A 12231-nucleotide genomic window follows, 5' to 3' on the forward strand; every position below is an offset into this window, starting at 1 on the left:
TTCCATCACACGCCATCTCTGTCTCTTGTCTATCATCTTCTATCTCTGAAAGCCTTTTAGCACTTTTAATATCTCACAGTTATCAGAGCATCTAAGAAAAATACTTCTAGCTCCTGTAAAGCACAGGATTTGTCTTCCATTGTTGCTTTCAGCCTTCATACCTCAGCGTGTAGTTTCATGAAGCACCTTAAACCTGTACATGTAAGTCTATGTACCTGGTGAAGTGGCTAATGACCGGTGCTGGTACCTTTTTATTCCTATTGTATAGTTTCTTTACATACTCTCTGGCTAACAACACATGAAGAACACCTTCTCTATGTTAACGTTATACTCATTGCAATGCATGATGTTGGGTTAAACCAAGCAATGCAGTATCAAGAACCTGATATTTAATACATTATCCCCATCAGAGCATACGTTGTCTTTCACTGTTGACTGTAGAAGTGTCACTCACTATACCAATAGATGAGTTGACAAACAGTGCAGGTGCTTCCACAGGTAAAATGTTGTGTTTGTTTATATACTTTTTCATATTTCAAGCTGCCTCGTTGTCCCTTCTCAGTATTGCTTGTGTGCGCCTTACACTTACACTGAGACCTGTTGTAGGATGCAGATCGTCTTCCCAGCTTTAGTCTCGCTTGTAAATATTAGATGTCTAAACCGCTTGGTGGATGTTTTATACTCGCTATGACTGTCCTAAATCATTGTACTCAGCAATCAATCGCACGCATGACAAATACAAATGTCTCCAAATTAATCCAAATGATGGGAATATTTCTCAATAATCAGAGTTTTTTTTTTTTTCGTTGTAGCTATTTAGCTTTCAATCTGCATTTGTTATTTATATTTTATATTCATCTCATGTGGTTCACCTGTGATTGGGACAGTGTGTGTTGGAAAGTCAAAGGTTATTAAAATTGCAAGCAATGTTCGTATGTACGTATATATAGTACTTTATTAACGATAAGTTTATTTTAAACAAATGTTTTTCAAATTCTGTCATACAATAATCATAAAACAAAAAAGGCAACAAAAGTTGGCCGATAAAATCAAATGAATGGTTTGACATAGAGCGTTTAAAATACCTTTCATTGTTAAGAGAGCAAATATTAGGTGAAAGATTGGTATGTAACGGAGATTTCAATTAATTTATGGCTCTTAAATAGCATTTCAGTACGAAAATGAAATGGCTAATCCTTAGCTCTGAATAGCCTTGTTAATCCTTAGCTCTGAATAGTGTTGTTAATCCTTAGCTCTGAATAGTCTTGTTAATCCTTAGCTCTGAATAGTCTTGTTAATCCTTAGCTCTGAATAGTGTTGTTACTTGAGGCAATCTTTTGTCCGCCAATCTATCCCTGTTTAGTCAGTTGGGTCTCAGCCTCTAGTTACACAGTCAGTGTTGCATGTTGTATATTCACCTGTTTTCTTTTTTTCTTTTGCCTCGCACAAAAGTGTTTGAGTAGAGCTGAACGTGGGCAATTTGTTTACATGTAAAGGTTGTGGTTAGCTAGAGTTCATTATTGTTGGCTGACCAAAAAAACATTTGTGACATATTCCAAATGTAATGGCTATTTGCCCATTCTTCCCATGCAAACACAGGCGCCTTAGCACTTTCTGTTACAGCGTTGATTGAATTAAGTCTGTGTTCCCAGCGTTTTGCTAGTTATCCAATTGTTAATGTCATTCTTAGGTGGAAGATCTGACGAGCTGCAAAGTCCACAGGCCAACTCCAATAATTTCTCTCCTCATTCCTCCATTAAATCTGATAGCGGTAGCTCCTACGGCAAGTTTCACTCCCAGCAGAGTAAGGCTCTTTTACTAGTTAGTGTTTATCCTTTTTTCAGTAGTTTTTATGAGATTTCTGGAAAGTTCTGCAGCCCGAATAGTTCTGTATTATTCGGGAAGCAGAACTTTCTAGAAATCTAGTCATGCTTCACTCGAGGTTTCAAGTGTGCTGCAGATATATAGCTGCTGTTACTCGTAATGGTAGAGTAACCGTAATCAACCATCAACCTCTCCTTCCCACTTCGTGTTTGCTTATTTTCCTCACCCTTTCGACTATCTGCATTTGTATGCGTTTGTGTATGGTGCTTTACTCCATGTCATTCATCGGTTGCACAGAGAACCGAGAAAAAAGATCGTCTGCCGGAGAAACCAAAAGGCAAATGTGGATGATTGGCTCTACCGGCGATTCTGATGACGGTATAGTCTTCGCTCAGCTTTTCGCTTGGCTTGCGGCGCACAACCATGCTTGCATTATGTCCTTGTTTCGTTTCAGTTGGGTTTGAGGAGATACTCTGACATAGGTGCAGGAAATGCTTGTGTATGATCATATAAAAGTTATATGTAGTTGACAGTTCTATCAGCGGGCTACCAACTTGTCGTCTTTATACCATCAAGGTGTTGCGATTAGTAAAATCTTAGCCAGCATTATTTCAGTCAAATAAAATAATCTGAAGCGCTCTTCCAGCAATGTAAGTTTTTTCAGCAGCTATCGCAGTTGCAGGTATAACCAGAGCTACTCATAACATGTGGTCGACCAGTGTTGGTTGTGTCATGCCTACATAGCAAAGTCCGCGTTTAATATACCATCGCTTTGGGAGACACCGGACATAGTATACCAGAAAATCACAAGTATTGCTCGTACCATGACACAGCATGTCAGCTTCCCAATCACAGCGTGTCTGATATCACTGTCTCCACCCCAGTAATAGTATATGTTCGTACCCTATTACCTTGTACATTGTCCTTTACTAATGCTCACGCTCCAACGAGTGGTAAAAGTTGAAATTGACCAATTTCTGTTATAATCAAATCTTGGTGGGGATACAACGGGTGAAACTCACTAAAACAGAAGTGTTGCATGAAGTCACCAGGAGGATCTGAAATATGGTGGCTGATAACAAACGTCTAGCAGTTACTGACAACAAGAGAATGTCTTGCTACTTATTCTACACCAGATGCTGTCTGAGTTTACATCTTTATTGTATGTCACAGATTCACATTCGATGTCGAACCGAGGCAGCGAGGATCTCCCCACCAAAGACTGTGATGATAATCTTCCTACCAAAGATACAGGCTTAAAAAGCTCAGATTCTCTTAGATCTAGCGGCAGCAGTAACAGGTACATTGTACGCTGAGGTTTCTCCCTCAGGTCTAGAGGTTTCTTCCTCAGGTCTAGAGGTTTCTTCCTTATTGATGAGCTGATCGTTCAACCCATATTAATAAGCTATTGGCTCCCGATGGCCAATATATGTTTTATTGGCCACCAGTTCCGAGATAAGCATTAACTAGTCAACCTTCTCATCAACTACGTGACTCTGTTGTACATGCCCGATTTACTTATACAAATATTCAGAGATAGCAATAGAGTTACTTGATAGTAATGTCTTTGAATATGCTCTATTTATTATTATTGTAGGCAATTCTCTGTGTTTATCCTGATAAGAACTTGTATGAAGTTCTTTAGGATATTTAACAATATCAACACTTTGTAACAAGAAATATGTGTGGTATTCCAGTTGATTAAACGATTCATTGTTCACTATACCGCATGACTAGAATTCGTGTCAGGAAAAACGTGATCGCTATGTATAATAAGTTGAGGTTGGATTTTAAGCTTGAAATTTTATGTCAAGTTTTTGACTTAGGCGCCGGAATATACGGTAATAGGTTTAGAGGTTATATTAGTTCTCTGATGAATACGCTTACCTCAATGGTATAACTTTGCATTTTCAAATATTTCTTATTGTGGAGTACATCAGTCATGGTTCATAGTCTGTAAGAGAGCTTTATTCTGGTAACCAAGTTTACATGTTACACAGCAGCGTACCTTCAGCTAGCTTTACTTGTTGAGTCTACAAAGTTTCCACAAATAGTACCATTGTGATTGGCTAAATAGTCAGCTTATAAAAGTTGGAGGATTGTGATTGGCCAAATAATCAGCTTTAAAAAGGACAATTGTGATTGGCTGAATAGTCAGCTTAGAAAAATAGGAAGGCCAGTTTTATTTCACACGCTGATGGCTGCAGTGTCAACATGTCAATACAAATTGATTAGAATAGACCACATAGATCAGTCTGTCTGATGTCAATCAACGATCATCAATCATTTTTAAAGACTTAGATCCTGTGTCGTATATTATAGCCTCTTCTACACTCCCCCCAATAGACGAACAACTGGTGGTAACATTTCGGAAGAGAGGGTAGAGGAGTATGTGGAACAACAACAGCAGGTTCACAACTCTGGGCCAAGGGTAAAATACAGCTTCATAATATAGTCGTTATCATCATTGTTATCTTAGTATAACAACACAGGCTTTCTATGTAACACAGGCTATGGACCAGTATTAGCTTTCTATGTAACAAGTGATAACCGCAAGCTGCCATCTTCTGCATTTTTTGGGAGTTTCCATCGACCTCGCTATGTCGGTCAGTTCTTACAAATCATATAAGTTTATGCTTGTGTTTTAGGTTCTCTTCCCTCTCAAGAGTTCTCTGTGTTAGCGTTGCTTCACTGTGTGATTTGTTCTCACATCAAACTCATCCGAGCATCATTCGCTTTGCTGCACACGCCTTCTCATGCTTCTCCAGAACATTGCCCTCTCCGCTTAAGTCAATTTATGGGCACTGTTATTTCTTGTTTGTTGTAGAATGAGTACACTCAGAGGGTTACCAGGGCAGATTACAACAACGCTTCACCCAAGCCCGACTTAGTCATGGGAACTGAGGGCTCACCTCGAGGTTTAGTTTACTACGACCATCATACTCCGACAAGGACAGTTTCTAATGGTTGGTTTTCTTGGTCTCCTGTCCCCTCACTTAGTATTCCTCACTGAATTTGTTTTATCTTTGTTTTATCATTCCTTGTTAGGGATGATGGTAGAATTTGTCAACCGTAGTGGACAGGAGAGTACCGAAGCTGCTATGGCTGTTATGTTCACGTCACACCTAAAAAACAAACTTAGACAAGATTTTATCAAAAAGTATCAATACTTTTATATCATTTGCGATGGTTTTGGATGTTTAAGGTGATCTGTCTGCCAGGATGTTTCTATAATAAAATCTACACAACTTGATCGCGGTTTAAACGTTCAGAAAAAAAATACCTGCTGAAATGATGTCACGAGTCGGACGACTTCCTGTCTCTCGTTATTGATATTGGCTATTATGCTCAAGTTGCAGCATTACGTGTCTCTATTCTGTCAGTCTCTCTATAACTAAAGACAGCATAATCACACATTCACTTGATCTGAGCGTTTGAATCGCAATCAAGTTTGGTCGGTTTCAATCTTGAAACATCCTGGCAATCAGATGACCTCAAACGTCAAAACAATCACAACTGATCAAAAATATCAATACTTGCTAATAAATTTGACTAAAATGTTGTGTAAGTTTGTCAATAGGGTTGAGAATCAGTATGCTACCGCAGCATGCTGAGGTAGCATACTGATCCAGTATCAGCTAGTCCAGCTAATCCATTTACATTAGTCATTTAGCTATCTCGGGAACACCAGACCAGTTAGATGTGTTGCTCAGCCATGTACATTGTATGAACATCAGGATTGTTCTCACGTTTCTTGTAGCTACGAATTCGTCAAGGTCCATGCCCAAATATGGTAATGAGCATCCCCCTCACATGGCATCATCCAAGAGTCACCCGACCAATATCTACGCTTCACTAGACAGGTAAGATCTGGCTTAGCCTTTGCCCAACCCTTGCTCAGCGTATCTCTAGAGTTCACCGTATATTGCTTTGCTGTTACCTGGCAACAGTTTGGTTGTTCACAGTTTACCCTCTACGCTTAGCTGGTTTCACCTTCGACCCCGATGCCACTGCGTTCGTCTGTCGTCACTCCTGTCGCTCTATTTCTGGTGTATTATAGTTGTTGAGTGCATGATATAGCAAAATTCGTCCTTGCTGCTTGTATGTGCACCGCGTTTACGGTTCCATGCCGTGTCGCCTCTTCAGTCGTTGTATATAAAACATATTAGCCTCTGTTCCACGTGTGAGCATTCTGTATTTCTGCAGACATGCATGTTTTTGTCCTTTGTGCACTCTAAAGGCTGCTTGCACAGACCTGCATGTATTCTTTATATCAATATAAATGATTGTGTGTTGGACACGTGCTTCCACTTGCATGAACACGAATTCAGCTTGTTTGAAAATGCCTGTTGCTCGGACCCCATTGGACATGTCTCTTAACTCATTGACACCCGACTAATTTTTAGGAGATCAGCCCCGGATACCGGCTAATTTTTTAGAAAGTTGCCGTAATTCAAATTACTACTACAGGAGACAGACTTGAGATAATTTACCCATTCAAATTTCACAAGAACCAGCCAAGTCTCCTTTTTCAAATTATATTACACTCATATAGACAACTCATATTCTTTTTATGTAGATCTGTGCCTCAAAGAAGGTAGTTTCAGGAAATTTCCAATTTTGAAAAAATTGTCATTTGCTGAAACAAAGTTAGATTTGCACCATAAAAATATCAAAATATACAAAGTTTGACTGAAATTACTTATTTATTACATACAATACATAGTTATGAATATTATTTATACATATGCAGTTAGTCATGAACATGAAAATCATGAAACTCTAACTTCGAACTTTTCCTCTCGAGTATCATCCTTCAAACAGAAGCATAGCAAATCTATATGCCAATAAAACTCAAATAAAAAGTCATGGAAAGGTTTCAAATAATAAAAATATTTTCATCAACTCGGTTTTTGACTTTTCAGACTTCATAGTCAGCTCTAAGAATTAATATGATCCTATCGAAGGTGAATGATAACGTTAGTCTGGCTACGGCTGACAGCCCTGAAGAGTGCATTTTTATTCGAGCATAACGATTCAAATTGGCAAAATTACAAGTTAATGAAAACTTTGAAACATTAAAAATAATGTTTTAATTTGATTTATGCAGTCTTTCAATGTCTTACCACGTCTGAATCTGCATATTCACTTTTGAAATTGAAACTAATCAAAAATTATCTTTTATATTTCAAAAATAACGATGCAAGGAGTCGGTAAATTTCAGACGCGAGTTAACTCGCGTTGGTGCCTTGCAACGTTATAAATACGCGAGTTAACTCACGCCTGGGTGCGAATGAGTTAACAATTGAAGACCTTAGTAGCATTTGAGAACTCTACCGATAAAATTGAGACTGTTGCCATTGCTTAAACTTGTGTCAATATTGGCTAGAATATTGTGTGAAACATAATAAAGGAAACATTTATTCAGAGGCCCGACCTGTGTAGGCCTTTATGGATCAACATGACTTTCTGTTCTGATCATTAGTGCCCTCAAGCATTGGCCTGTGTGAAAGCCCTTACCTCAATGTCTGTACTATATTGGTTGTCTAGTGTAGAGCATGGCTTAGTATGATAGTTCTTACTATGTCTGTATGCAGAGCTGTACAGAGAAAAAGGTAAGCTATACTTATTGCCGTTTGTCTCCTCCGCTCTATCACCGCATGTGGAGAGCATTTTACTACTCCCCCTGTACTAAATACAACTTTTTACTCATATTAATCCGTGTTAGCTTTGTATCACTCTATTGAGTTGCATGGGTAGGCAACTCTAGCTAGTGATGTAAGTCTCAACCGCTTACATTTCCTATAGACAAGTTATCTTGTACATGTTCGATGAACTTACAACTAACACTGCAGAACTTCTATAATCACTCCCTTCAAGTCAGGGTTAACTGTCCCATTCATAACAATCACATTCTCTCACCCCAATGTGTTCCTCTTCCTGATCATTTTCTGCGCATGTGTTCGATGCGCTTTATGCTAGAACTTATCACCAGAAGGAGCAGACGTACTGGTAGCTGAGATTTACCAATCGAATCAAATATTGTGCATTTTGGTGATTTTATGGAAAGAGTTTCCTGATCTACGTCAGGAGGTTGTAAGCGTTTAGTTAGTCTAGGCATCTACCATGTTCTGTTCTTTCTCCATTACTTCCTGTACTCCAGTCATGGGCAAACGTGTACAATTATTTATATTTTCCTATGAGTAAAAGAATATGATCCTTTATATTGTGAAATTTTATCTTGTTTTTATAAATATTAATTTTAAGAATATTTATAAAAATAGCTCTGGGCTACATGAGAAGTCATCATGTCTGATGGACACACATATGAATGAATGTAATTGTCTTTTCTTGATTGCATCAGCATATAAGGCGCTGTCTCCTACTAAATCTTTAGCACTCTATGTACTCTGTTCTAAGTCTAGTATTTGTAGAGCTCTGCTCTCAGCGCAGATATTTAGATCTAGCCTACGCCTGTATAGTTGTAAATTGTATACTCTTCTGGGATCGTTGTAAATTGTATACTCTTCTGGGATAGCTGTACATTGTACTGTACACTTTTCTGTGTTAGTTGTACATTATACTGTGCACTCTTCTGCGATAGACTCTCAGACATTTAGATATAGTCTGTGCCTGTATAGTTGTACATTGTACTGTACACTCTTCTATGATAGACGCGAGACTAGGCACAAGCTTCCCAGTCAGGGCGAAAGTGAGATGCTTTGAGCTAGAAGGTAATATCGCATAAAGCTTTATGCATGTGACCCGCGTATGCTGCTTTCCAAGGCTGCCTGCTAACTTAACACGCGAATGTAATATTTGACAGCATGCTAAGGACTGGAAGCATGTACTTGGCGGTTGCGGTTGACCGTCTTACATTTATATTTATGGGATAAAGAGAGATTGGTAGCCGGCTAACTTCTGGGTCATCTGGTACCTATTGTCTATCCAGTTGGTTTGCTAATGACCAGCTTGTTCTCTTGGGTTTCCAAATCTCCAATAGCTATGATGTCACCACAAGTTATATATGCAGAATATACTGCATCAATTTATATATGTAAATTGGTCACAGGTTCATGTTCTCTTCGGGTAATCTCTGTTGCACCATTCCTATTGCTTCATCTGAGTAGCTTCTAATGGTGGTTGGTTCTTCCCTTAGCACTTTGGTGCCTTGGCTCGGCTACCGAACAATCCAGTTTATCACGATGCTCTCCGTATTTCTTTATCATATTTATTAATTTTATTTATTTAAAGCAGGCTGTGTTTATATATTGCAGTACAATTAGTAGCTTCTGAACAGATGTAACAGCTAAATATACTTTCTTGGTGGTCTTCTTACACGCCACCTTGAATTCCAAACTGTCAAACCAAATAAAAATATAGATGACATTGACCTCTTGCACGATGGGTCTCGAGTTAATCGGGTCTCCAGTTAATCGGGTCTTGAGTTAATCGGTGTAGTTAATCAGTATAGTTAACTGGTATAGTTAATTGGTATACCAGTAAAGCTATCATTCAGTTACAATAAAACCACTGCTACTTAAGCTGATTAGAAACTAGAGTGAATGTAAAACAGGAAATGATGTACTATAAGGATTGCTTCTGTCATGCATTCAAATAGCACCTCAAATGGAAACTTGCTGAATTGTAGCTGTTCGCAGCGGGAATGCACTTGTGTGTAGCGCATGTATGAATTGCCTTCTGTCACTACTCAGTGAGGTTTTTCTTTGTCTATCTATTAAGTCATCTACGCTTGGACCGCATGTCTCGAGTGATCAGTGCTCCCATTTTATATTTAAATGTTCCCTTGGTTGGCTTTTCGTTTAAAAAATACCCATTTACCGTTAAACAAATTTTATTTAACTGCATGATTCATTTTTAAATTAGCAGATCTGCAGTTTGTACGTCTTTATGATGCGCATGAATAATTTCTTACGCTGCAGGTAGATTTTCAAAGATTCAAAAAATATTTGCATCCGAGGTTATACAACCTTGAGTTTTAATAACATTATAGCCCATGTCGTATCCGGTGTAGACATGGCAAGTGGTCAGCGCGTTCTGACTGACCAGTTCATGCCTTGGGAGCTCCTGCTCAGGCATTAGCCTTCGTTTGTGTGAAAAGGGTCCTCTTCGCTGGATTACGGTAGATTTTGTTTGTCGGTTTTTGTGTCTTGTCTACATCTGTCTAGTACTGATCCATTCAGTAACGAGATTTGTGACACAAACCCTCAGGTGGCTGTGAGAGTCGTTAAATATGCATTTTATTGATTACTAGTAAAGAGTTTGCTTGTTTGTTAGACTAATCTCATCATAATTTTCATCATAGCATGACCTTCATGTTTTAGCTGCATTTTATGCGTTTGTTGTAGTCATTTAAACAACCCGACAAGAGGTGAGGATTTCCGACGACTCCCGCCTACCTACTCAAGGCCTCATGTTCCTAAATCTGTTAGTGTGCCTTCAGGAATGTATGGTCGAGACCCTTCAAGACGGCCACCTCCACCGCCCCCACCAGTCACCAGCACCCCTAGGTTAAGTCTTCCGCGCGGAGGCCCTAGAGACAGTATGGGTCGGGGTCCACCCCCTTCCAAGACCAATCAAGATTCGTGGTATGAGTTCGGCTGTGTATGACAGGAGGAAGGCAGCGACTCTGTCTTTGTTTAACCTTTGAACTTTCAAGAGTCGTTGTCAGTTCCTCTCGCTGCCTCTTGCTCACTGTCAGTGATCTTTTGATCTTATCTACTGTACTATAGTATTTTCTTTGTCTTTTCGTTTTGGTAGTAATTGTCACATTACACGGATCTCTATTTTCTTTTTGATGCAAGTCTAGAGGGCAATGGCTTACTTCTCATGCCTGCTTCATTCGTCCAATCTCTTGTATTCCTCGCTTTGATAGCGGCGTAGCTTATTGACAGACTGTTCTTTGGTTCGCTGACACTTTGGCGCACTTTAACTCACTGCCGCTCTCATCGGGCGCCCTTTAGATGGCCTTCACATTCAGACCAAAGCATGACTACTACATAGTATTAGACCACAAGCCATGCAGATGTCTTAGTGTACGTAATAAACATCCTCGCAGGTTACGCACGCTTTTGTACTAAATTATTTATCTATTTTATCCTTTTTTTGTCTTTTTTTACTTCAAACAACAAACTATTTTGAATACTGTTATAACCAGTATTTCTTGTGGCCCATCGTTCCAAATGCTACACTTTCAACCTTTTAGGTATCATTCATTTTGTTGATAGCCAATTATTTACTTGGCTTTGCTAAAAGGGTAGATGGAACTTGCCCGCAGCAAAGCTTAAGATTGTAATAAAATTTGACAAGACTGCTCCAAATGTCCTGTTGAATATGAAAATAAACCATTTTTCTTCCCATAACTCAGATATGAATCACTCATTTTGTAGTTTGTTCAGCAATCACTACACAAACATTGTGAGTTAGCTGCGTTGAAAATGGTTAATCCTTTGCTTGACTTGTTACTGCAAAGTCACAAGTCAGCATGCCTTTCAAAAACTGTTTTGCTGCTGATGCAGAAGGCAACACGATTAATTAATCAGCCTTTCTAGTAGGGGGCTTTTGTATTCACTATGCATAAGGATTGCAAGATAGAGGTGTACTTGATGTACTCGACGTGTTAAAATGCCATTCGTGTGCTCATAACAGTTTAAAAAAAATGGTATTCTTCCTTATTGTTGGGTAGTTGACAAGGGCCAAGTGGCCATGTATGATTAATGGTGATGTATGTTTTAGGCTAATATAAGCGAATGGCTGCATTATAACAAATAGGTTTGGTATATGTTATTGTATATACCTGATGAAGTATAGCTCAAAGCATCATGTAGACAGCAACTCCAAGTTTTTGGATGAATAAACACTTACCATTTCTAACTGATTCTAACTGGTTTGGTAACGATTTTGGCTAATATCTCACATGTCTGCTGGAAAATGCAACTCGTCATTTCGGGAATTGTTGAATTTTGTTGTTTCCATGCTCTTTCAAGTTTTGGTACAAATGCTCAAAAAAAAGATCTATAAGAATTGGAAGCAGTTTTATTTGCTGTCAGTCATAAAGTTTTGGTTTCAGGTGAGGTTTCAGACTAAGGTTTCAGTGTGTAACTTGTTTAGTTTAAACTTATAAATGGTTGATTATATCCAATCACTCCATTGAAAGCTGTCAGTATATTTAATGACTGAACATTTCAGTTTACAATTTTTTTCAATGTTCGAACTGGTAGCAGTAGCTGAAGTTTTTTTAAACAAAACCGACCACAACCCACTATCTCATTACGAAGCACTAGATGGTGTTGCAGATGTGGTAAGTACCTGCAAACATTCTGCATTTGTGACGCTAACAAGGTCAAGGAGTACTGTGTAGTAATAAGTGTAATGTCAGTGCATACG

General features: G+C 38.8%; 1 protein-coding gene across 4 annotated transcripts in view; it reads left to right on the plus strand.

The window, feature by feature from the left end:
• LOC137401202 (girdin-like) overlaps positions 1–11158 on the plus strand; it is a 58860-nt gene extending 47702 nt beyond the window's left edge. Inside the window, exons 34-41 of one of the 4 annotated variants that reach the window (XM_068087595.1) lie at positions 442–498; positions 1691–1804; positions 2122–2202; positions 2998–3124; positions 4147–4255; positions 4652–4790; positions 5585–5687; positions 10194–11158. In XM_068087595.1, coding sequence (XP_067943696.1) covers positions 442–498; positions 1691–1804; positions 2122–2202; positions 2998–3124; positions 4147–4255; positions 4652–4790; positions 5585–5687; positions 10194–10455 — 992 coding nt within the window. In that variant the 3' untranslated portion in view covers positions 10456–11158. The remainder of the gene's footprint in view (positions 1–441; positions 499–1690; positions 1805–2121; positions 2203–2997; positions 3125–4146; positions 4256–4651; positions 4791–5584; positions 5688–10193) is intronic. The other 3 variants (XM_068087596.1, XM_068087597.1, XM_068087598.1) reach the window with 3 other exon arrangements.
• Positions 11159–12231: the final 1073 nt, after the last annotated feature.

This window comes from Watersipora subatra, chromosome 7, assembly GCF_963576615.1.
Source record: "Watersipora subatra chromosome 7, tzWatSuba1.1, whole genome shotgun sequence".
NCBI classification, from domain to species: domain Eukaryota; kingdom Metazoa; phylum Bryozoa; class Gymnolaemata; order Cheilostomatida; family Watersiporidae; genus Watersipora; species Watersipora subatra.